Genomic DNA, 27,451 nt, shown 5'->3' on the forward strand with positions numbered 1-27,451 from the left:
TTTCTTTTTTTTACAACAGTAGATTACGAAGCAACATGGCTTTAAGCTTCACATTTTTTTCCAATGACAGTTTAACTTTGTCTCAAACACACCATTAATTAATATCAGCACGATAGTCCAGCCATAAATATTCCAACATCAGAGCATAATTAATGTCACTGAGCTGTACATACAAAGACAGTTGAAATGTCAAATGCTTTGTTACATATATATTTATCACAATTAAAAAACTCTCTTTGGCTTATCCTACCTGATTATACAAGTGTGGTGTTTCTTCTTGCCAACAGAACTAAAGCTGTACGGGTTTGATTATTGTTTGAAAACGTTATTTGCTCTAGTGCTTCCAGTACCTGATTTTGCCGTATAGAAGTTTGAGTATTTTTCTGCTTGGCCATACAACATGCCTTACAATGACACGAATGACTAAAGCTGCCTTTGATTCTCCCAACATCCTTCAAATACTATTTATTGACCCAGTTGCCTTTCACCTACTGCCTCCCACAGAAGAAGGTGCTTCTTATGATGGTACAGGCCTGATACTCCTGCTTTTCTAATCACACTGTACTGACATCACGTTAACTAGAAAGCATGAAACAAACAGCGATTAAGAAAGAGATTAGTATACATTATATGTATTTATGTATGTACTTAGAAACTTCAGTTAATTGCAAATCTGAAATTAGATAAGCCTCTGTGTACAACGATATGTATTCTGTACAAATGTGGCTTAAAAGAGGACTGTTAAGACACCGAAGAAATTGGGTTATGTGGCGAGCCCATCTGAGTCAGAACTTTGTCCAACCACTGCAGTGGTCCATGAAGGTGAACCTCGATCCAGCACGGGGTGCTCGTGACGTCCTGGCGATGATATTCAGCTCCCCAGCCCTGAAAAGCAAGAATGGAGCCAAGAGTGATTGTGTTAGATTTTACAGTTAGCCTCCAGAGCTGCTAGACTGAGCTCAGTGGACACAGGCAGAGCCCACACCCCTCAGCAGATACTGAGATGCAGGAGAGATCGTAAACTCTACATTCCTCTAAGTCCAGTACAACTTTTGCATATAACCTGGCACCCTAATACGAGTCTAAATCGACGTGTTCCCTTTGTATTCACAACTAAATACATGGATCTAGAGATGGTCTGGAGTCCCTGGATGGTGCTAATGGTTAATACACTCGGCTATGAACCACAAGGTTTGAGTCCACCCAGAGGTGCCTCAGAGGAAAGGCCTGGCAATCTGCTTCTGAAAACTCAGCTTTTGATCCTATGGAGCACAGTCCTACTGACACACATGGGGTCAACCTGACAGCAACTGTTTTTTTTAGAGCTGGTCTGGGGCTCCAAGGAGAACAGAAAGACTAATAAATCATTTTCTCTTCCACAAGGGGATGAAACCTGAACTTAGCTCACTCCCTTAGCGCTGAGCACAGTGTTTTACACAAAACTGTTACTCATTACCAACCAGTGACTGAATCTGAAAATTAAAAATAGAGAACAACAAGGTATTCAGGATTATTCAGGGTTGGTTAGCTTGTTTTTCCTCCCTCTCTCTCGTTCACTTTTGGTAATTTCCCCGTTACCATCATTCACAAGAGAGACAGTAACAAAATAAAATAAAATAATAAATTTGTGTATTTTTGTCTATATATTGCATGCACATCAATGAAAAGTTATTTTAAAAATGAAGGAAGATCACAGCCAAGCAAATATATTTCATCAATTGTCAGAAGACAATTTCCTGAGTACCTGTACCCACATGCTCAGCCTTTCTACTTCTTACCATAGGTTACCTGTCTGTCCTTTTGTATATTAGGCTATTCTCACTTGCCTTCTCAGGGACATCATTCCAGCAAATCCCCCTCATTCTCTGTATAATCTTTTACTTTCTGTTGGACTGGAAATTCCCATCAACATACAAACATGCTGAAATATCTCCCATCTTCAAAGTACTTCTCCGACACCGCCACCTCCTCCAGTCACTGTCCAATTTTTCGGTCCCCTTTCTAGCAACAACCCTCAAGAGAGCTGTCTATACTGCTGTTTCCAACTCCTCTTCTTCCATTCTCTCTTAAAGCCATTCTGACCAGTTTCACCTCGGTGCCCAACAAAATTGTTCTTGTCAAGATCAAGAGAGACCTTCATATTGCTAAAATTAATGATCACATCTCACTCTTTGTGTTACTTAGGCACTGCACCAACAGGCACAACCAAGGGGTGCAGCGGGCACCTCCCACCATCACTGCTAACTGCACCATCAGAGTCAACACAAACCCAACTCCCACCTGGAGTGTGATCCGACCTCACCTTCCCATTTCTTCATCCTCATCACCAGCTGCCCCGGCAGCAATGTCATCCCTGCTATCCAGGGCTGAGTCCATGGAGGTCCGCATGACTCCCTGCACTTCACACCAACTGGCTCCAAACCTAGGGTTTTCCTCTAGCCCCATCAAGATAGCAGCTACAAGTCCAGGAGTTCACACTACACCTGTACTTCTGACCGCTTGGCTCCCTCTGCCCTGTGGGCTTGATAATTTCCTTGAATGACTCGCAGAATTCATGGAGTAGCATCTGTACTTAGAGCTACCTATTTATTATAACCATAAAGGATACAAATGAACAAACAGACAAATAAGGCAGGGTTTGGGAGTGGTCCAAGAACAGAGTTCCCATGCCCCCCCAAGGACTTGCTAACCTCCTGAGAGCAGAATGTTCATTCTCCTCAACCTGGAAGCTCTACTGAACCCCATCTTCCAAAGTCTTGATTGGCCTCACCACAGGTCCCTGGAAAGTTACACTGTGAGACTCATGAGGCTTAGTATTAGGCCCCCAGGTGAGCCCTTCTGGGCTGGTCAGCCCCTACTCATTGGGCTCAAGGTGGTCTGGCTCTCAGGAACCAGGAACAAATGCCAAACTGTTTGTTGCAAGGGGGTTCCACACCTCACAGGCAGTGTCTTAGTTCCCTAGTGCTGCTGTAACACAAATAAATATCACAAGGGGGTGGCTTTAAAGAACAGAAATTTATCAGGACAGAAATAACAGTTCAGGAGGCTAGAAGTCTGAATTCAGAGTAGGGTTCTAGTGGGGAGGTCCTTCTTTGTCTATTTCAGACTCTTGTAGCCAGTAATCCTTGGAGTTACTGGGCCTGTAGGTCCATCTGATTCTGTCCTCATCAGACTGTCTGTCTCCCCTCTGGTAGTGCTGGCTTCTGTGTCTAATCTGCTCTTTCTATAATTCAGAAGTAAACAGGTTCAGGACACATCCTAAAGTGATACAGCCTCATCAACATAATAAGGACCCTATTCCCAAATGGGATTACATCCGCAGGTACAGAGGTTAGGATTCCAACACACTTTTGGGAACACGATTCAATTTGTAACAGGCAGTATTTGATTTAGGTCATCACCCCATCTCCTCCTCAACGCACTTTCTTCTCTTGGCTTCCAAAGCACCATGCTTTCTAGGCTTTATTATTTCTCTGGTTGTTCTTTCTCAGTTTCCTTCCTTCTCTGCCCTCCATCTTTGAATATTAAAAAGCCCTAGGACTTAGGCCCAGAACCCCCTATACTGCCTACTTAAACTCTTGGTGATCTCATCCAAACCACCCACATGCTGACAATTCCCAAGTTTACATCTCCAGCTGAGGCCTCTCCCCAAATCCAGACTCATACATCTAACTGCCTAGTCAGCAGCTCCACCAGTGCGTGCGACAGATATCTCAAACTTGTTACCACTAAAACAGCATCTTATTCGCACATCAAAACCAAGTCTACCTCATCTCCATCTGGGTTGAAGGTAACTTCATCTTTGCAGCAAATCAGGCTAAAAAACTTTGAAGTTGAACTTAACTCCTCTTACTCCCCCATCAACTCCACCTTCACAATTCAGAATCCTTCCACTTATAACAACTTCTACTGGAACTCCCCTGGTGGGAGTACCATCGTGTCTAACCTGAGTATTGCAACAGCCTCCTAAGCAGCCAGTCTCTCTACTTCCACCCTTAATGCATAATATCTGCATAATATCACACAGCATCCAGAGTTTAAAACATGTAAGTCAGATCATGAGAAATCCTCTGCTCAAATCCCTGCAGTGGCTCCCCATCTCACTAGAGTAAAAGCCAGACCCTTACTGTGGCTCACGAAGTATTGGTCTGGCTCTCTGTTGGTGCCTGGACCTCATCTCCCCCTCACTCATTATGCTCCAGTCACACTGGCCTTCTAGCTGTTCCTTGGAATTTCCAGGCACAGTCCTCCCACAGCGTGTTTGTGCTTGCTGTTCCCACTGTCTCTACTGGTCTTTCCGACATGTCCTTATAACTAACTCCCTCTATCTCCTTCAGATCTTTGGTGATGTGTCACCTTTTCAGTGAGGCCTACCCTGATCTCCTTTTTAAAAACTGCTATCTACCTCCACCCCAGCACTCCAGTTTTCCTTGTTTTGTGCTACATTTTTTTTCCGTGTTGTTCTTGTTAGCTGCCATCAAGTTGGCCCTTGACTCATGGTGACCCCATAAACAACAGAATGAAATGCTGCTTGGTCCTGCACCGTCCCCATGATTGGTTGCATTTCAGAGTGTTGTGATCCATAGGGTCTTCATTGGCTGATTTTCAGTAGATCACCAAGCCTTTCTTCCTACTCCATCTTACCAGTCTCAAAGCTCTGCTGAAACTTGTTCAGCATCATAGCAACGTGCAAGCCTCCAATGACAGATAGGCGGTGGCTGCACATGAGGTACACTGGCAGGAAATGGAACATGGTTCTCCTGAATGGAAGGCAAGAATTCTATCCCCAAACCACCACTGCCCCCTCTTCTTCCACACAACCTCTTTATTATGGCTGTTGCTTATTATCATAGCTACCTGCTAGAATATAAGTTCCACAGGGGCAGAGGTCTTTAATTTATTATTTATGTTTCCTAATGCCTAGAACAGTACCTGGCACATGGTAGGTGCTCAGTAAACATTTGTTGATTGGCTGAATGAGTGAGTACTAGAATCAGTAAAAATCTGAGCTTAAAGAGATGTTAAAGATGATCTAGTCCCTCACCCCCAATAGTGGCCACTGGTGTCTAGTAATACAAAGTTTCCTGTAAACTAATCATCTGTATATCTGCTGAGAATTTATTTAAAAAAAAGAAATGTTACTGCAATATTAGTAACTATTTATTTTCTATAAGTTGTGTGCTTTATGGATTTAAATGTTGCCTAGCTGAGAAATACATTTGGTTGATCTTAAGAAAATCTCATTTTTATGCAAGTTTACACTAATGTGATATAACCATCTATGAGGCATTGGCATTTCATCCTAATTTTAAAAACCTGGAAAAAAAATAACTGATGAGTCAAATGATTATTCATTAAACGCAATTCAATGCCCTCTGCTGGCTCTAAAGCAAAAAAAAAAAAAATGTTGGAAACGATTTCCAGGTATTTGTTAACTGCTTAAAAAAACACCAAACCTGTTGCTGTCACGTCTATTCCAACTCATAGTGATCCTACAGGACAGAGTAGAACTGCCCCATAGAATTTTCAAGGAGTGCCTGGTGGATTCGAACTGCCAACCTTTTGGTTAGCGGCCATAGCTCTTAACTACTACACCAGCGTTAATTGCTTTAAAATACAAAAATGCTTTTAAAGTTTAAAAGTAAAGTTGAATAAAACTCCTTTATTATCGTGAAAGAAAATGGTTTCAAGAAGCCTTTTTTTTTTTAACTGGAAACTATAATCTTGATTCTTATTTTTAAAATGTTACTGAAATTACAAATACAATAGAAATATAATTTGAGTATAGAAAAATTAAAAAATAAAAATAAAAAAAACCCTGTTGCTATCGAGGCAATTCCAACTGATAGTGACCCTATAGGACAGAGTAGAACTGCCCCATAGGGTTTTCGAGGCTGTAATCTTTATGGCAGCAGACTGCCACATCTTTCTCCTGCAGAGCGGCTGGTGGGTTTGATTAGCAGCCAGGCACTTTTAACCACTACGCCAACTATTTTTCACGGCAACTTTAAATCAAATTTATACTGGAAAAAACCTGGAACAAGTCATACTGATCCCTCAGACGGATATCTGATAGTCTGAAAACTGTGTCACATCTACCCAGGTAGTTAGCAAACAAGCTCAGATTTTGAAATATCAGAATTATTTGCAAAGACTGTTTTCAACAGATGAAATAGCAGAAGGATGAAACTGAAGCCCTTACCTTTAATTTGTAAATCCAGTTGTTTTTCCTTCCCACTAAGTACCTTCCTTGCTTCTTCAACCTTTACATCAACCTTAATAAGATTTACTTTGAGAAATGCAACAAATATTCATATAAAGAGAATATCTACTAGTCTCTCATAATTAACCACACTGACTTAATGTTTCTATTCCAATTTGTATATACTTTCACAATAACACATAATATATACTGTGTTGTATTAGAGCCAGATCTATTCTGGAGTCCCTGGATGGCGCAAATGATTAGCTTCTTGGCTACCACCTGAGAGGTTGGCAGTTCAAACCCACCTCGAGGTGTCTCAAAAGAAAGGCCTGGTGATCTGCTTCAGAAAGGTCACAGCCATGAAAACCCTATGGTGCCCAGTTCTCTAAAACACAAGGGGTCACCATGAGTTGAAACTGACCTGACAGCAACTGGCTTGATTTTTAGTTTTTGTTATGGGTTGAACTGTATCCCCTTAAAACATGTACTGGAATTCTAATCCCTATACTTGCGGATGTAATCCTGTGTGGGAACAGGATTTTCTTTTTTATGTTAGTGAGGTCATGTCAGTGTGGAGTGTGTCATAAACCTAATCACAGACACGGGGACAAGGAAGCACAAACAGGGGAAGACAGATCCCATATGGGCAAGGCACGGAGGAATACAGGGGCTACAGAAGCTGAAGGAGACAAGGATCTTCCCTCAGAGATGACAGAAAGAGAGCCTTCTCCTATAGTTGGTGCTCTGAATCTGGACTTCTAGCCTCCCAACCTGTGAGGAAATAAACTTCTGTTCTTTAAAGACACCTATCTGTGATATTTGTCTTACCATAGCTCCAGGAAACTACGACACTTACCTATACATATTTTCTCCTCCCGTTGCCTGTATGCTTTTTTAAGAGTAAAGGAGAGTATCTTATCTACAAGTAAATTCAACAAGTATTTACTGGGTGGCAATAGTGCTCAGCGATTGGAGGGATGGAAAAATCTCTGTAGCATTAATCCTATGAAATTATTATTGCCACTTTATTATTTCCAATAAAAGCAACTTTACCTTAACAAAGCTCATTCGGATAGTGCACATCTTCGTTAACTCATAAACTACTTCAAATCCATGGTGGACTGACTGTGCAAGCAGCTGGGCAAAGAGCTGGTTGTTGAAGATCTTGAGGCTACAGCCACTGGGGATCTTGCAGACGGTGGCTGGGTGGAAGCCATGCTGGTAGTTGCAGTTACGGCTCTGTACAAATATGCTGCTGTCACTCACGCACTCAGCATAAACTTCCCCCCCTACGTAGTACAAATGAACACCTGTAGAAGCAAAAAAAGAGCCTTTAAACACCAGAACTGTGTTTAGTTTACATTTAACATCATTCCTTTCTCTCTCATGGATTCTTGTAACCTCAAGAGATATGACTACTATAAGGTTAATTTTAATATCACCAATCACAGGCTAGTAAGATGTGTGACCCGGCTTCTTTTCATTGTAATCTGTGTTTCTTTCCATGAGCCCATTTAAAAGTAACCCATGTTTACAATCATTCTGAAATAAGTAGGTCCTCATACACTTCTCTTCCTGTCACCCACTCAATCTTAAGCTTAGTCATTCAAAAATAAAAGGTTTTACAGTACTAGATGCAAAATAAATACATAACGCAGAAAACATCAAATTGTACTTCATGTACATATAAGAATAAAAACTGGACACAGAATCATGAAAATGTTACTTAGGTGCATACACTAAACCTGTTTCAGAGGGAACAATAAGTGAAGTTAAAATTTTATCTTACCAACAGTTAAAAATCCATTTCTTTGAATAAAATGCCTCAAACAGCTACTTCATCTTAAAGTTCATCATCTGAGGTTATAAATCATATAATACTGCCTACCTTTTTTTACTTTTACTTATAATAAAGACTCACAATCAGAATGTAGCTTATATCACTTTATCTAATATTCTTGGGATTAAAAGGCAAAAGAGCATCCTCAGAATGTTGCTGTTCACATTAATTTTCATTCCAAATTAATTTTTTTTAATTAATTTTTATTAAGCTTCAAGTGAACATTTACCATTCCAATCAGTCTGTCACATGTAGGTTTACATACATCTTACTCCCTTCTCCCACTTGCTCTCCCCCTATTGAGTCAGCCCTTTCAGTCTCTCGTTTCATGCCAATTTTGCCATCTTCCCTCTCTATCTTCCCATCCCCCCTCCAGTCAAGAGTTGCCAACACACTCTCCAGTGTCCACCTGATTTAATTAGCTCACTCTTCATCAGCATCTCTCTCCTCCCCACTGACCAGTCCTTTTCATGCCTGATGAGTTGTCTTCGGGGATGGTTCCTGTCCTGCGCCATCAGAAGTTCTGGGGAGCATTGTCTCTGGGATTCCTCTAGTCTCAGTCATACCATTAGGTATGGTCTTTTCATGAGAATTTGGGGTCTGTATTCCATTGGTCTCCTGCTCCCTCAGGAGTTGTCTGTTGTGCTCCCTGACAGGGCAGACATCGATTGTGGCCGGGCACCAACTAGTTCTTCTGGTCTCAGGATGATGTAGGTCTCTGCTTCATGTGGCCCTTTCTGTCTCTTGGGTTCTTGGTTGTCGTGTGACCTTGGTGTTCTTCCTTTGCCTTTGCTCCAGGTGGGTTGAGACCAATTGATGTATCTTAGATGGCCGCTTGTTGGCATTTAGGACCCCAGGCGCCACATTTCAAAGTGGGATGCAGAATGTTTTCGTAATAGAATTATTTTGCCCATTGACTTAGAAGTCCCCTCAAACCAAGTTCCCCAGACCCCAGCCCCTGCTCCGCTGACCTTTGAAGCTTTCATTTTATCCCGGAAACCTCTTTGCTTTTAGTCCAGTCCAATTAGGCTGACCTTCCTTGTACTGAGTGTTGTCTTTCCCTTCACCCAAAGCAGTTCTTATCTACAGATTGATCAATAAAAAGCCCTCTCCCTCCCTCCCTCCCTCCCCCCTTTGTAACCACAAAAGTATGTGTTCTTCTCTGTTTTTTCTATTTCTCAAGATCTTATAATAGTGGTCTTATACAATATTTGTCCTTTTGCCACTGACTCATTTCGCTCAGCATAATGCCTTCCAGATTCCTCCATGTTATGAAATGTTTCAGAGATTCGTCACTGTTCTTTATCGATGCGTAGTATTCCATCGTGTGAATATACCACAATTTATTTACCCATTCATCCGTTGACGGACACCTTGGTTGCTTCCAGCTTTTTGCTATTGTAAACAGAGCTGCAATAAACATGGGTGTGCATGTATCTGTTTGTGTGAAGGCTCTTGTATCTCTAGGGTATATTCCGAGGAGTGGGATTTCTGGGTTGTATGGTAGTTCTATTTCTAACTGTTTAAGATAACGCCAGATGGATTTCCAAGTTGGTTGTATCCAAATTAATTTTTAAGTGATTTTTTTCCCTTCTGTATGTCCAGGTTTGAGATTCAACATTAATTTAGAGCAAGAGGTTGGGTACAGATAAAATGAATAATTTCTTGTCTAATGAGTATTGAACACCAGAACAATTTTTTTCCAACTTTTAATGAAAAAAAAAAAAAAAATTCTCCAGCACTAGTGTTAATATGATTTTAAGTACAGTCACCATGCAGTTAGAAAGTGTTCACAGAAATGATCCAGAATATGTTTATAGGAATATACTTTGGGTATCCTCAAAATGAAAATACAAAATTTTAAAGTAACAGAACTTAAAATAGAACCTTCAGGGGTTCTCAGACCCCAGCTTGCATAACTTTGCACTTAGAAAACATTACTGACAACTACTTAGACTTTCTTTGTCAGGTTCTAAGTAGCACTTGAGGCTATTCTGAGTTATATGTTACTACCAGAAAACCAAACAAATCAGTCTTAGAAAAAATACAACCAGAATGCTCCTTAGAAACAAAGATGATGAGACTTCAACTTGTTTACTTTGGACATGTCATCAGGAAATACTAATTGCTAGAAATGGACATCACATTATGGTTGGTAGAGGGTCAAGGCCTCTAGGTGGCACAAACCATTGACGCTTGATTGCTAACTTAAAGGTTAGAGGTTTGAACCCACACAGCTGGCACCATGGAAGAAAAGACCTGGCAATCTGCTTCCGTAAAGATTATAGCCAAGAAAACTCTATGGAGCAGTTCTACTCTGTAACACATGGGGTCACCATGAGTTGGAATCGACTCAAAGGCCACTAACTACAACAACAACAAAGTAGAGGATCAGCAAAAATGAGGGAAAACCTCAATGACATGGATAGACACAACAGCCCCAATGGTGGACTCAAACATACCAACTACAGTGAAGATGATGTAGGACTGGGCAACATTACATTCTGTTGTACATGGGGTTGCCATGAGTCAGAGCTGACTTAATAGCAACTAACAACCACCACCTCCTACCATATGTATTGTTTTCTTTTTCTCTGTCCATCTATCTTTCCTTAATACAATTTTAGAAAAGAATAATTTTCAGTAATATGTATTCCAACTACATCACTCTGAAGAAAGTGACGCAGTCACACAGATAAAGCACAGCTCTTGATATTTAGGCCAAAGTTCCCCTCTCACTGGCCTGTATCAGACTGGCTTTCCCTCTGCTCAGCCCTTCTTTATCTTATCCATTATTCACTCTGCCTGAACAGCCTTAGGCCTAGCACTCATGTCCAGGCAGTGATGATGAGTAGGCAGAAGGGTACTCGTAATCAGCTGAAACATGGTTGCTTGGCTGGACTGACATGGTGAAGGTAAACTATGAGTAAAAACCAAGCACTGACTTCCTTTAACGACTTCTGCAAATTGCAACAAATCAGTCTGAGAAAAAAACAACCAGAACACTCCTTAGAAACCAAGGATGACAAGACTTCATCTTGTTTACTTTGGACATATCAGAAAAGACCATCACATTTGGTAGAGAGCCAGCAAAAACGAGGAAAACCCTCAATTAGATGGACTGATACAATAGCTGCAATGATGGACTCAACTACATCAAAGATGATGGAGATGGTGGAGGACTGGGCCACCTTTTATTCTGTTGTACATAAGGTCGCCATGGATCAGAGCCATGACTTGACAGCAACTAACAACTGTGAGCTCCAAGTGGGAAGGCCTGCCTCTATGTCGGCTGAGGGTTTTTCTTTTTATTAAAAAAATGGAAATCAGGTGTGAAACAGCTGGAAGGGGCTGCTAAGTGTTTGGTGTATATATTTGAATTGAATGACCTTCAAATATATCACCCTCCCTGAACCTATTAAGTATAGTTAGAACTCTGCTCTTCATCTCGGGGATGATGTTCCATCCTGTTCAAGTCTTATCTGTAAGCACAACATAAGTCAACAATAGTTACAACAGTAGTGAAAGGCCTGGGGAAATAAGCAGTATTTTAGCATCTGGAGAGAGAAGAAAGAGACACAGCCAATGGGACAAGGACCAGGCAGCCTGATTCTGCCCTGGCACCAGAATAAAGATAATTAGAGTGGAAGACCCATTGTGAAGTAGGGTGGATTTTGCCTAGAGATAGCATATTTAAAGAGCCAAGTAGGCAAAGGATTTTATTTGAATCGTTTAGTAGGCCAAATTAGCAGCCTTCAAGCACATGTATCAGATTCAAGGCTTCCACAGAGTAGATCAGTGGTTCTCAAACTTTAGTATGCATCCGAATTGCCTGGGGGGCTTGCTAAAGCACCGGACCATGGACTCCATTCTAGAGTTTTTGATTCAATAGGTCTGGAATGGGGCCCAGCAATTTGCATTTCTAACAAGTTCACAGGTGAGGCCTATGCTGCTGGTCCAGGGACCACATTTTTAGAACCACTGGATTAGCAGCTCAGGCTGTGCTTATAGACCAGTCAATGAAATAGAAATGCAGGATCTCTTAATTGTGTAAAACTTTGCAACTATTTTTAGACAAGAGTTTCATAGTACTGACTATCCTAGTCCAGTTATGAATACTAGCCAACAATCTCATTATATATTTTAACATCTATTTTAGAATTTCACCTTACTGAAAGTCATTTATTTGTGAACTTCCTATTTTAAGTGACATTCCTTTGAAACAGTTCAGAAAAAGATGAATACGTGCAGGTATTACTGCAGCCTACATTATAACAGCCATTTCTTTATTAATTTAGTTAAAAGTGACATCATACATATTACTGGTACCATAAAATATGTATTCTCATACATATTGTTGCGTCAATAAAATACGCTATTAAAATAACTAATTATTTTAATTGAGAAATTTTAGATAAAGAAGTGGGAAACAAAGATACTGTTACAATCCTGTAGCCTATTCTAATTCTTAGTAATAATGACTAATTCCTTAAAGAAAGTACTACCTGTGATTACAAATAGAACCCAGGCAATGTGGCCCTCAGGTAAGTTCTACCCACACTGTGGACTGCATTTCTGCTTGGCCTGTATAATTACCTGAGACTTCCATTTGTGTGTGACTTGCACCTACTGTGTGGTAGTTAATTAGGACCACAGACACCTTGATATGATTTCGGTCTGCCAAGTCTGACTACCAGTGCTCCTTTTAATCCTCTTCTGTAGTCAGGGGGTGCTGGTGAGAGGGTTTCAATGCTCTCTGGAATCTAGTCATAGTCACAGGAAGTCAGTGTCCCAAAGTGGAAGTAATGTGCACAGATCCCAGTCCTGACTGGGAAAGGGGAAAAATGCAGATTGTATTAAGCTACTTCCCTACTGAGAGGACTCTGATGTCTCTTCACTCTCCTTAGAACAAAACCTAAACTTACGAGCACAAACTCAACACCTCCCCTTGAGGTGTAAGTGACCTGCCCTTTCCATTCGATGCCTTATCTTCTGCTCAGCTGTTTTAAAATCTGGTTGGTTACCAGGATGATATGAAGCTTTAAAAAAGTACACACTCCTATAAATAGGCAAATGTATAAAAAAAAAATTTTTTTTTTTTATAGAGACCAAAGCTTATTAGTGGTGAACAGGATGGGAGAGAAGGGAAAAGCGGAGTCATTGCTTAGGGCCTGAGTTTCTATCAGTGGTGGCAGAGCTTGGGAAAGGACAGTGATGATGGCTATAAAATTTGATAAACATAACGTCACTGAACTATACATGTAAAATTTTTTAAGTTGCCAAATGTTTTGTTTATATACATATAAAAAACTCTGTTGCTACTGAGTTGATTCTGGCTCATGGCAACCCTACAGGACAGAGTGAAACTGGGCCCCACAGTTTTTCCAAGACTTAGCAGTCAAGCTCTTAACCACTGAGCCACTAGGGCTCCTTGGATTTATGTATGTATATACTTAAATGATGTAAAATCTGAGATTTTCTTTAAAGAAAAAAATATTGTGGAGGGCACAGAAAGTGAATCATTCAAGCTGGAGACAGCAATGTGAAGATTCAATACATAACTCTCTTTACTTTTGTGTATCTTCGAAATTCTCAATAAAAAAATTGTTAAATGTATGACGAAAAGTAATATAAAAGTACAGATTTCCAGATCCACACGAGGGCTTCAATTTAGAAGGAGGAAATGGGTCCCCTGTGACACCGTGCTTAGCTTAACAGTTGTGCACTTTATGTCAGGTGCACTTTGCTTGGGTCACTCAGGGTTTATAGTCTCTATTAATCATCTTCCAGGTGGCAGCAGGAATCGCTCTTGAGGCAAGTCAGCTGCCGTCCAGTCGATTCCAACTCTTGGCAACCCCATATGTGTCAGACTAGAACTGTGTTCCATAGTTTTCAATAGCTGATTTTTCCAAAGTAGACCACCAGCTGTTTCTTCCAACATGCCTCTGGATAGACCTGAACCTCCAATCTTGAGGCCAGCAGCCAAGAGTATTTGCATCACCCAGGGACTCCACCATTGAGGAACACCTTTTTCTAATTCACACAGTCATCTCTGGGCTGGTGGCCAGGTTGGTCCCCAAAATATATATTTTTAGACTTTCAGCCTCTCTGGACAATATGATGAAAAAGCAGACTTGGGCACAACTGAAACACACTAAGTCTCTAACCTCTATCACTCACACACTCAGGCCCTTGGCCTGGGCTGGGCTGCACCGTCTGCTTCTCTGTCACCTTTGCTGAAATGTGCTGGAACGCCCTTACATGCCCTGTCTCATCCAATCATCACATAGGCAAGAATGCTCGCTGTGGAAAACTTAGCAAATACAAAAACACAGAAAATAAAAATCAGCCACAAATCCACAACCCAGGAATAATCAAACCTAAACGACGGCACTGGGTGTTTTTTTTTTTTAACACTTTGTTATACATCTTTTCAGTCTTGTCTTTTACATGCTTTTATATTGTGGACATTTTCTCATGACATGAAGTACTCTGCAACCTCACATTTAATGGCTGTAATAGTATCCCATTCTATGTTAACGTATGTTCAAAGGTAGAGCAGAAGGGACACTTTGAGACAGGGAGACTGTATTAGTTATCTAGTGTGGTTATTAACAGAAATACCACAAGTGGGTGGCTTTAACAAACAGAAATTTATTTTCTCACAGTTTAGGAGGCTGGAAGTCTGAATTCAGGGCACCGGCTCCAGGCAAAGGCTTTCTCTCTCTGTCAGTTCTGGAGGAAGGTCCTTGTCTCTTCTGAGCTTCTGCTCCTGGGTGACCTTCACGTGCCTTGACATCTCTCTTCCCTCATTTGTTTCTTTAACTTACTTGTTTAATCTCTTTTATATCTCAAAAGAGACTGACTTAAGACACACCCTAACTAATCCTGTCTCATTAACATAACAAAGACAACAGATTCCCAAATGGGATTACGACTACAGGGATAAAGTAAAAATTTACAACACATATTTTGGGGGATACAATTCAATCTATAACATTCCACCCTTTGGCCCCTCAAAATTCATGTCCCTCCCACAGGCAAAATACATTCACCCCCTCACAGCATCCCAAAAGTCTTAAAATCAACTCCACGTCAAAAAATCTCATCTTCTGAATCATCTAAATCAAATATGGGTGAGACTTTAGGCATATTCCATCCTGGGGCAAAATTCCACTTCATCTGTGGACCTGTGAAATCCAGAATACAAGTTATCTGCTCCCCAGGTATAATGGTGGAACAGGTACAAGGTACACATTTCCATTACAAATGGGAGAAATTTGAGGGAAAGAAGGGATAACAGGCACCAAGCAAATCTAAAACCCAGCACAACAAATTACATTAGTTCTCAAGCCTTGAAAATAATCCTCTGTTCTCTGAGACCACCTGGGCCTTGGCCCCACCCTCCAGACTCTTAAGTGTTGGTCACACCCTCTGGATTTTGGCTTCGGTTCCGCCTCCCAGGCCCACTGGGATGGCAACCCTGCTCCCTTGGCTTTGGGTGGCCCCATTCTAGTCCATCTGAGTGGCAACCTTACACCTCTAGGCCCCGGCAGGCCCTATTTTTCTGCTCCTTGGGCACGGCAATCCAGCCCCCTCAACTTTCAACAGTGGCCCCATCCTCTTGGCCAAACTGAATGGCAGCCCCATATTCAGAAACCAAGTTGGTGAAGACCTGAATCTTTGAAACTTAGGAGGCCATGGATCTACCCTTTGACACCCCAGAGACCATTATGGCCCCACCCTTTGAGAGCAAGGCAGCTCTGCTTCCCATGCTCCCTCCAACAGTTCTGCAGATCTCCAAGCTGCTCCAGGGATGGTTCTTTGTCTTTTCTTGGAAGACAACAGATGTAGTTCCTTTGGCCTGTTTCCTGCCTGTAGAGTTCCAAGAGGCAGACAGTGCTCTCTCCTTTCATTCTTTCTGTGTCTCCTTTAACCTAAGCTGATGGGTTTTAGGCTGTGTTAGTTTGTTAGATTCATCAGTAACAGGCTTAATCTCTTTAACAAAAGATTGTATAGCCACATCCTTGGTGAAAATTCTAGGAAATGTGTCCTTAGTTTGTACAACAGAATTTGTCAAACTTTTAAGTTTTGTTTCCATTTTGCACAGTTCATTTTTAAGTCTATCCCTTCCTCTCATATTTTACTATAAGTGGCAAAGAGAAACCACACAGCCCCTTTAAGATTTTGCTTCAAAGTCTCCTCAGCTACATATCCAAGTTCATCACGTATAAGTTCTACCTTCCACCAAACATTTGAACATAATTCAGACAAATTCTTTGCCACTGCATAAAAAGCATTGCCCTTCCTCCATTGTCCAATTACATGTTTATCATTTTCTTTCAAAGCCTCACCAGGAGCACATTTAATGGCCACACTTCTAGCAATGTTCTGTTGCTGGTGCCATTTGTATTTTCTAAGAGGACAGAGACTTTCTCTATAGCTCTCCTTACTTCCTTCTGAGCCCTCACCAGAATTGCCTTTGATGTCCATGATTCTACCAACAGCCTCTTCAAGGCAATTTAGGCTTTTTGACTATTAAGAAAAAAAAGAAAAAACATTGCCGTCGAGTCGATTCCAACTCACAGTGACCCTAAAGGACAGAATAGAACTACCCCATAGGGTTTCCAAGGAGCAGCTGGTGGATGCCAACTGTTGACCTTTTGGTTAGCAGCTGAGCTCTTAACCACTGTGCCACCAGGGCTCAATTTTACTATTAGGTACCTTAAAACTCTTCCAGGGAGTTCTGGTCATTATGGCGCCTTAGATACACATACCGTGACAACAAAGACTCAAGAAATTAAGTAAAACAGACACAAAAAACAACTTAAGAAACAGACTGAGCACTCAGTGGAAGGAGAGGCAGAAGAAGGCCAGCAGGAAAACAGAGACTCATGGATCGACTGTACCCTGCCTGCTGGCAAGGAGCAGCGTGGCCATTTTGGGATGGCAACGAACAATAACCCAGAGTGAGGAACTCAGAAAGCAACCAGAAAGACAGCATAGCTGGTGGTAGAGGTTCTGTGAAAACAACCCCAGAAAGAGGACAAGGTGGATGGGATGTGGCTAGGGATGGAGCACCCCTGAGGAGTGGAAGTGGGGAAATGGTATAGCTTTGAAAGCAGGGTACCATGAGGAAGGACCTCTACAGCAAATGGAATAGCCAAAGTCATCAGAGCCTTAGAGAAGGAGAAAGTATAGACAGGGAATGCACATTTGCGGGTCACTAAAACGGAGGAAGAGAGGGGCAGGTGAAGTCTCTAGCCCCTCTGGTGCATGCAAGAAGCCAGCTAGGAATTAGTGCAGGGACTGCTTGTTGGTGGAGGCACCTGGCTGTTTATATGACAGCCACTCAGGGAAAATTCAACTCACAGAATAACAACTACAGCACCTCCCCCCCAGAATCTACCCAGTGCAAACAGTCGCTGCCATCTACATTAGTGTGTGCCCTGAGTTGCAGGTGGACAGAACCAAGGTAGGCAAGTCCAGTCATACCCACAACACCCTCCCTGAGGCAGAGGGGCCCACACCGAAAGGCACAAACCCAACCACACTCACCACCTCCTCCCTGAGGTACAGGTGGCTTACACTTCCATGTGCAAGCCTGGTCACCCCATCACCCCTCCCTGAGGCACAAGAGCCCATGCCCATTCTGCCCACCCCCAAGCAGCTTCACCCATCTGGCAATTGTGAGCATGCACTCCCACCATGTTAACTAGTGAGAGGAAATCATGCCCAGCCAACAGACACCAAAGTCACACATAGACCAGAACCACAAAATAAAATAATACGAAGGAAGAAAGACATTATAAAGAGAAAGAAAAGAAAACAATGCTCCAGACACATCAAAACTGATAAAAAATATCAGCATAAAACATACGTATAATCAATCAGTCAATCAATCAACAAACACCTTAACACCTTGGAGACAGCAGACAATACCAAGTCATATGATGAAACAGGATTAAGGTGGTGCCAACAAGTGACCAAAATAAAGGGGTAGAAAACGTTTCTAAGGAAGAAATGGTAATTGAACTACCTGATAAGGAATCAAAGGACTTACGTATAGGTTCCTCAGAGGGATCATGGAAAACACAGACAAAACTCCAGAAGAATTCAGGAAAAGAATGTAAGAAAAAAATGACAAAATAAATATACAATTAAAAACCATAGCAAAAAAAAAAAACAAACTAGAAATCCAAAAGATTAACAATAAAATATCAGAAATCAATAACTCAATGGAAGGATGTAGAAGTAGAATTGAATCAATGGAAGAAAGAATCAGCAAAAATGGAGGACAAGTCCCTTGACACTATTTTGTTGGAGGAACAACCAGAAAAAAGAATGAAGAAAGCCTAAGAGTTATGGGGGCCACTATCAAGAGGAATAATTAATGCATAATAGGAACTCCACAACACGAGGAGAAAAAAAAAAGTAGAGAGAATTTTTGAAGATATACTGGCAAAAACTTTTCGGATATTATTAAAGATGAGGTTTCCATTCAAGAAGCTCAACGAACCCTAAACAGGATAGACCCCAAAAGAAAGTCACGAAGACATACCATAATCAAACTTTCCGAAACCAAAAACAAAAAAAGAATTCTGAGAGCAGCTCATGAAATATGAAATATCACCTACAAAGGGTCACCAATAAGACTAAGTGCTGATTTCTAAACAGAAACTATTTAGGCAAGAAGGTGATTGGATGACACATATAAAACTCTAAGAAAAGAAAGCCAGGCAAGAATCATATATCCAGCAAAACTGTTTTTCAAATACAATGGCAAAACTAGGACATTCCCAGGTAAGCAGAAATTAAGGGAATTTGTAAAAACCAAACCAACATTACAAGAAATATTAAAGAGAGTCCTTTGTACAGAGAAACAATTGACAACAACCTGAGATTATGACACATGACACTATCACCCTGATACCAACCCAGAAAAAGAATTCTCAAAAGTAAAATAAAGCTGCAAAACAGAAAACCAGAGATGTCAATCTGTAAAGGATGACAACTTCAAAACAAACAGGGAACAAACTGTGTAGCTATAGAAGTTCCATAAGGAAAGGAAGTCAAGGTGCTATCAAGACATAACAGACTGTTTTAAGCTTAGGAACATAAAGGTAAATTTCAGAGTAAGCACAAAAAAATTAATAAATCTACTCACCAAAATAAAGAAAATAAGAGACTCAGTAAACACAAAATCAACAACAATGAAGGACACAAAAACAAAATCCATAAACAAAAACAACTCAGCACAGAAAATGAAGAATAAACCATTAACAGCTCAAAAAAAAAAAAATAACAGTAGCAGTAAATTCATATCTATAGATAATCACACTAAAAGCAAGTGGATTAAATGCATCAGTCAAGAGACAGAGAGTGGCAAAATGGATTTTAAAAAAGTCCTATCAAGACACTGCCTACAAGAGACACGTCTTAGAAGCATTAACAGGCTAAAAATCAAAACATGGATAAAAATATATCAAGCAAACAGTAACCAAAAGAGAGCAGAAGTGGCAATAATAATCTCTGATAAAATAGACTTTAAGTTAAAACCCATTATAAGAGACATAGAAGGTCATTATATAACGATTAAAGGTCAATCCACCAAGAGGAAGACATACAGAATAAATATTTACGCACCCAATGACAACTCCGAAATACATTAAACAAACTCTAACAAAACTGAAAAGAGAAATACAGTCTTTCCTCACTTATCGACATGGTTAGGTTCCAAAGACCAGGTTATTATGCTGAAGTCAGTGTTATGCCAAATTACATCATTACGTAACTGACAAACACTGAGAATTCATGGCCCAGTCAGGATGACACATAAACTTAACCATCACACCCAGCACTACTCTCGCCTCACAACTTGGCATTCGTTAATGCCAGATGTATGTTGTTAACGCACAAAATAGCTGGATAGTAGATTTTTTTACTATTGTCATATATGTGAAATGTTGGCTAACGAGATAGTTGACAAATGAGAAGAGGGTGTAGACAATTCTACAATAAGAGTAGGAGACTTCAACACACCACTTTTGATGATGGACAGAACAACCAGAGATAAACTCAACAAAGATATAGAAGATCTAAACACAATCAATGAACTCGATCTCATAGACATATACAGAACACATCACCCAATAGCAGCACAGTACATAGTCTTCTGCAACGCACATCTATTATTCTCCAGAACAGACGATGTTTTAGGCCACAAATCAAGCTTCAGTAAATTCAAAAACACTGAAATAATTCAAAGCATTTTCTCTGATCGTAACACTATAAAATTAGAAATCAATAACAGACGGAGCAAGGAAAAAAATACATGGAAATTGAATAACACCTTGCTTAAAAACTATTGAGTAATAGAAGAAATTAAACATGAAATTAAAATATTCTTAGAATCAAATGAGAATGAAAACAGAACATACCAAAATCTTTGGGACAAAGCAAAAGCAGTGCTTAGAGGAGAATTCATAGCAATAAATGCACATAAAAAGAAGGGCCAAAATGAGTAGCTTAATCCTACAACTTGAACAAACAGAAAAGGAACAGCAAAAGAATTCCATAGTTATCAGAAAGCAGGAAGTAATAAAGGTTGGAACAGAAATAAATGAAACAGAAAACAGAAAAATAATAGAAAGAATCATCAAGACTAAAAGTTGGTTCTTGAAAGGATCAATAAAATTGACAAACTACTTGCCAAATGGTCAAAGAAAAAAATGAGCAACTAGAAGTCAACAACAGGTTAAATATGGAAAAAAATTAGATGAAAACTAATATTTTAGTAATGTAAATAATAGGTTACTAAGAAATTATTGGGTCATACAAGAAATCAAAAGTGGAATAAAAAAACTCCTACAATCAAACAAAAATGAAAGCACAACATATTAAAACCTTTTGGACAAGCAAAAACAGTACTGAGAGAAATTTATAGCAATAGCTGATTAGTAAAAAATACTATACTCTGACAAATTTTAAAACCTAGAGCAAACAAACAAATTCCTGGTAACATACTACCTACCCAAATTAACATAAGCAGAGGTAGAAATTTTAAACAGACCTATCACAAAAGAAGAGATTGAAGATGTCGTTAAAAAACTACCAACAGGTCATAAATTTTACCTCTCTCAGGAACTTCTTGTCGGTTCCCTTAGCAATGTGTGTTTGAATTAAAAAAACAACGGTGGGCGGAGCCAAGATGGCGGACTAGGCAGACGCTACCTCGGATCCCTCTTACAACAAAGACACGGAAAAACAAGTGAATCGATCACATACATAACAATCTACGAACCCTGAACAACAAACACAGATTTAGAGACGGAGAACGAACTAATACGGGGAAGCAGCGATTGTTTCCAGAGCCTGGAGCCAGCATACCAGTCAGGTACGGCACAAGCACAGAGACCTGCTCCACCCCCCTGAACTAACCCCGGGAGGGGGACTAGCCGGTTCCACGGGCGGCGTGGGACGCAGCCGTTAGGAGAAGTCCCCGGGAGGCAGTGACTGATCTTGGAGCAGAAAGAGCAGCACCCGAGCCGGGGAACCGTCCCACAGGGATTTGGACTGCACGCAGGTACGCCATAAACACGGAGAGTTGCTCCACCCCCTGAACTAACCCCGGGAAGGTGACCATCCGGGTCGCGCGGGCGGCGTGGGACGCAGCCGGTAGGAGAAGTCCCCGGGAGGCAGCGACTGGTATTGGAGCAGGGAGAACAGCGTTCCAGCCGGGACACTCGGTCGCGGCACAAGCACGGGGAGCTACTCCACCCATCTGAACTAACCCCGGGAGGGGGCCCACCTGGTTCACGGGGGCGGCACGGCCACGCGGCTGGAGGGACGAGAAGTCCCCGGGAGGCAGCGACTGATTTTGGAGTCGAGAGTGCACCGTCCCAGTAGGGGAGCCTTGACGCTGGGCGTGGGGCTGGAAGCGGAGGATCTGACCGTGACTCCAGCGGGCCAGACCCCCCGGGGGCAATCTCCACACAGACAGCACACATAGGCGACGCGCCCGCGGGAATCTCAGATATAATAGCCTTTCCAAGCAAGACAAGCAACTCTGGCTATATTCTGAGTTGCTACTCTCCTATCTCTCTGTTCCCTCCCCCACCCTCCCCAGGCGGCTTCATTAACATCTGAATAGCCTGAGCCAGAGGGAGAACTCTGATAGGGATCTGACTGCAGTTTTTTTTTAGCGGATTTTCTGGAAAAACTAGTTTCCCAGTGATGGCTCGGAGACAACAATCCATATCAAACCACTTAAAGAAGCAGACCGTGACAGCTTCTCCAACTCCCCAAACAAAAGAATCAAAATCTTTCCCAAATGAAGATACAATTTTGGAATTATCAGATACAGAATATAAAAAACTAATTTACAGAATGCTTAATGATATCACAAATGAAATTAGGATATCTGCAGAAAAAGCCAAGGAACACACTGATAAAACTGTTGAAGAACTCAAAAAGATTATTCAAGAACATACTGGAAAAATTAATAAGTTGCAAGAATCCATAGAGAGACAACATGTAGAAATCCAAAAGATTAACAATAAAATAACAGAATTAGACAACGTAATAGGAAGTCAGAGGAGCAGACTCGAGCAATTAGAATGCAGACTGGGACATCTGGAGGACCAGGGAATTAACACCAACATAGCTGAAAAAAAATCAGATAAAAGAATTAAAAAAAATGAAGAAACCCTAAGAATTATGTGGGACTCTATCAAGAAGGATAACCTGCGGGTGATTGGAGTCCCAGAACAGGGAGGAGGGACAGAAAACACAGAGAAAATAGTTGAAGAACTTCTGACAGAAAACTTCCCTGACATCATGAAAGACGAAAGGATATCTATCCAAGATGCTCATCGAACCCCATTTAAGATTGATCCAAAAAGAAAAACACCAAGACATATTATCATCAAACTCACCAAAACCAAAGATAAACAGAAAATTTTAAAAGCAGCCAGGGAGAAAAGAAAGGTTTCCTTCAAGGGAGAATCAATAAGAATATGTTCTGACTACTCAGCAGAAACCATGCAGGCAAGAAGCGAATGGGACGACATATACAGAACACTGAAGGAGAAAAACTGCCAGCCAAGGATCATATATCCAGCAAAACTCTCTCTGAAATATGAAGGCGAAATTAAGATATTTACAGACAAACACAAGTTTAGAGAATTTGCAAAAACCAAACCAAAGCTACAAGAAATACTAAAGGATATTGTTTGGTCAGAGAACCAATAATATCAGATATCAGCACAACACAAGGTCACAAAACAGAACGTCCTGATATCAACTCAAATAGGGAAATCACAAAAACAAACAAATTAAGATTAATTAAAAAAAAAAAAAAACACATAACAGGGAATCATGGAAGTCAATAGGTAAAAGATCACAATAATCAAAAAGAGGGACTAAATACAGGAGGCATTGAACTGCCATATGGAGAGTGATACAAGGCGATATAGAACAATACAAGTTAGGTTTTTACTTAGAAAAATAGGGGTATATAATGAGGTAACCACAAAAAGGTATAACAACTCTATAACTCAAGACAAAAACCAAGAAAAACGTAACGACTCAACTAACATAAAGTCAAACACTATGAAAATGAGGATCTCACAATTTACTAAGAAAAACGCCTCAGCACAAAAAAGTATGTGGAAAAATGAAATTGTCAACAACACACATAAAAAGGCATCAAAATGACAGCACTAAAAACTTACTTATCTATAATTCCCCTGAATGTAAATGGACTAAATGCACCAATAAAGAGACAGAGAGTCACAGACTGGATAAAGAAACACGATCCATCTATATGCTGCCTACAAGAGACACACCTTAGACTTAGAGACTCAAATAAACTAAAACTCAAAGGATGGAAAAAAGTATATCAAGCAAACAATAAGCAAAAAAGAAGAGGAGTAGCAATATTAATTTCTGACAAAATAGACTTTAGACTTAAATCCACTACAAAGGATAAAGAAGGACACTATATAATGATAAAAGGGACAATTGATCAGGAAGACATAACCATATTAAATATTTACGCACCCAATGACAGGGCTGCAAGATACATAAATCAAATTTTAACAGAACTGAAAAGCGAGATAGATACCTCCACAATTATAGTAGGAGACTTCAACACACCACTTTCGGAGAAGGACAGGACATCCAGCAAGAAGCTCAACAGAGACACGGAAGATCTAATTACAACAATCAACCAACTTGACCTCATTGACTTATACAGAACTCTCCACCCAACTGCTGCAAAATATACTTTTTTTTCCAGCGCACATGGAACATTCTCTAGAATAGACCACATATTAGGACATAAAACAAACCTTTGCAGAGTCCAAAACATCGAAATATTACAAAGCATCTTCTCAGATCACAAGGCAATAAAACTAGAGATCAATAACAGAAAAACGAGGGAAAAGAAATCAAATACTTGGAAAATGAACAATACCCTCCTGAAAAAAGACTGGGTTATAGAAGACATCAAGGAGGGAATAAGGAAATTCATAGAAAGCAACGAGAATGAAAATACTTCCTATCAAAACCTCTGGGACACAGCAAAAGCAGTGCTCAGAGGCCAATTTATATCAATAAATGCACACATACAAAAAGAAGAAAGAGCCAAAATCAGAGAACGGTCCCTACAACTTGAACAAATAGAAAGTGAGCAACAAAAGAATCCATCAGGCACCAGAAGAAAACAAATAATAAAAATTAGAGCTGAACTAAATGAATTAGAGAACAGAAAAACAATTGAAAGAATTAACAAAGCCAAAAGCTGGTTCTTTGAAAAAATTAACAAAATTGATAAACCATTGGCTAGACTGACTAAAGAAATACAGGAAAGGAAACAAATAACCCGAATAAGAAATGAGAAGGACCACATCACAACAGAACCAAATGAAATTAAAAGAATCATTTCAGATTATTATGAAAAATTGTACTCTAACAAATTTGAAAACCTAGAAGAAATGGATGAATTCCTGGAAAAACACTACCTACCTAAACTAACACATTCAGAAGTAGAACAACTAAATAGACCCATAACAAAAAAAGAGATTGAAACGGTAATCAAAAAACTCCCAACAAAAAAAAAGTCCCGGCCCGGACGGCTTCACTGCAGAGTTCTACCAAATTTTCAGAGAAGAGTTAACACCACTACTACTAAAGGTATTCCAAAGCATAGAAAATGACGGAATACTACCCAACTCATTCTATGAAGCCACCATCTCCCTGATACCAAAACCAGGTAAAGACATTACAAAAAAAGAAAATTATAGACCTATATCCCTCATGAACATTGATGCAAAAATCCTCAACAAAATTCTAGCCAATAGAATCCAACAACACATCAAAAAAATAATTCACCCTGATCAAGTGGGATTTATACCAGGTATGCAAGGCTGGTTTAATATCAGAAAAACCATTAATGTAATCCATCACATAAATAAAACAAAAGACAAAAACCACATGATCTTATCAATTGATGCAGAAAAGGCATTTGACAAAGTCCAACACCCATTCATGATAAAAACTCTTACCAAAATAGGAATTGAAGGAAAATTCCTCAACATAATAAAGGGCATCTATGCAAAGCCAACAGCCAATGTCACTCTAAATGGAGAGAACCTGAAAGCATTTCCCTTGAGAACGGGAACCAGACAAGGATGCCCTTTATCACCGCTCTTATTCAACATCGTGTTGGAAGTCTTAGCCAGGGCAATCAGGCTAGACAAAGAAATAAAAGGTATCCGGATTGGCAAGGAAGAAGTAAAGTTATCACTATTTGCAGATGACATGATTATATACACAGAAAACCCTAAGGAATCCTCCAGAAAACTACTGAAACTAATAGAAGAGTTTGGCAGAGTCTCAGGTTATAAAATAAACATACAAAAATCACTTGGATTCCTCTACATCAACAAAAAGAACACCGAAGAGGAAATAACCAAATCAATACCATTCACAATAGCCCCCAAGAAGATAAGATACTTAGGAATAAATCTTACCAAGGATGTAAAAGACCTATACAAAGAAAACTACAAAGCTCTACTACAAGAAATTCAAAAGGACATACTTAAGTGGAAAAACATACCTTGCTCATGGATAGGAAGACTTAACATAGTAAAAATGTCTATTCTACCAAAAGCCATCTATACATTTAACGCACTTCCGATCCAAATTCCAATGTCATATTTTAAGGGGATAGAGAAACAAATCACCAATTTCATATGGAACGGAAAGAAGCCCCGGATAAGCAAAGCACTACTGAAAAAGAAGAAGAAAGTGGGAGGCCTCACCTTACCTGACTTCAGAAACTATTATACAGCCACAGTAGTCAAAACAGCCTGGTATTGGTACAACAACAGACACATAGACCAATGGAACAGAATTGAGAACCCAGACATAGATCCATCCACGTATGAGCAGCTGATATTTGACAAAGGACCAGTGTCAATTAACTGGGGAAATGATAGCCTTTTTAACAAATGGTGCTGGCATAACTGGATATCCATTTGCAAAAAAATGAAACAGGACCCATACCTCACACCATGCACAAAAACTAACTCCAAGTGGATCAAAGACCTAAACATAAAGACTAAAACGATAAAGATCATGGAAGAAAAAATTGGGACAACCCTAGGAGCCCTAATACAAGGTATAAACAGAATACAAAACATTACCAAAAATGATGAAGAGAAACCCGATAACTGGGAGCTCCTAAAAATCAAACACCTATGCTCATCTAAAGACTTCACCAAAAGAGTAAAAAGACCACCTACAGATCGGGAAAGAATTTTCAGCTATGACATCTCCGACCAGCGCCTGATCTCTAAAATCTACATGATTCTGTCAAAACTCAACCACAAAAAGACAAACAACCCAATCAAGAAGTGGGCAAAGGATATGAACACACATTTCACTAAAGAAGATATTCAGGCAGCCAACAGATACATGAGAAAATGCTCTCGATCATTAGCCATTAGAGAAATGCAAATTAAAACTACGATGAGATTCCATCTCACACCAGCAAGGCTGGCATTAATCCAAAAAACACAAAATAATAAATGTTGGAGAGGCTGCGGAGAGATTGGAACTCTCATACACTGCTGGTGGGAATGTAAAATGGTACAACCACTTTGGAAATCTATCTGGCGTTATCTTAAACAGTTAGAAATAGAACTACCATACAACCCAGAAATCCCACTCCTAGGAATATACCCTAGAGATAAAAGAGCCTTCATACAAACAGATATATGCACACCCATGTTTATTGCAGCTCTGTTTACAATAGCAAAAAGTTGGAAGCAACCAAGGTGTCCATCAACGGATGAATGGGTAAATAAATTGTGGTATATTCACACAATGGAATACTACGC

The 27,451-nt window shown here is 40.2% G+C and overlaps 1 protein-coding gene across 3 annotated transcripts in view; it reads right to left on the reverse strand.

Moving 5' to 3' along the window:
• Positions 1-262: 262 nt before the first annotated feature.
• Positions 263-27,451, reverse strand: part of SMAD9 (SMAD family member 9) — a 97,957-nt gene continuing 70,768 nt past the window's right edge. For all 3 annotated transcript variants that reach the window (XM_049853181.1, XM_049853180.1, XM_049853179.1), the window contains 2 exons: positions 7,259-7,515; positions 263-885 (listed from right to left, as the gene is read on the reverse strand). In XM_049853181.1, the coding sequence (XP_049709138.1) occupies positions 742-885; positions 7,259-7,515 (401 nt within the window). In that variant the 3' untranslated portion in view covers positions 263-741. The remainder of the gene's footprint in view (positions 886-7,258; positions 7,516-27,451) is intronic.

The sequence above is a fragment of the Elephas maximus genome, chromosome 14, assembly GCF_024166365.1.
Source record: "Elephas maximus indicus isolate mEleMax1 chromosome 14, mEleMax1 primary haplotype, whole genome shotgun sequence".
Classification (NCBI taxonomy): Eukaryota; Metazoa; Chordata; class Mammalia; order Proboscidea; family Elephantidae; genus Elephas; species Elephas maximus.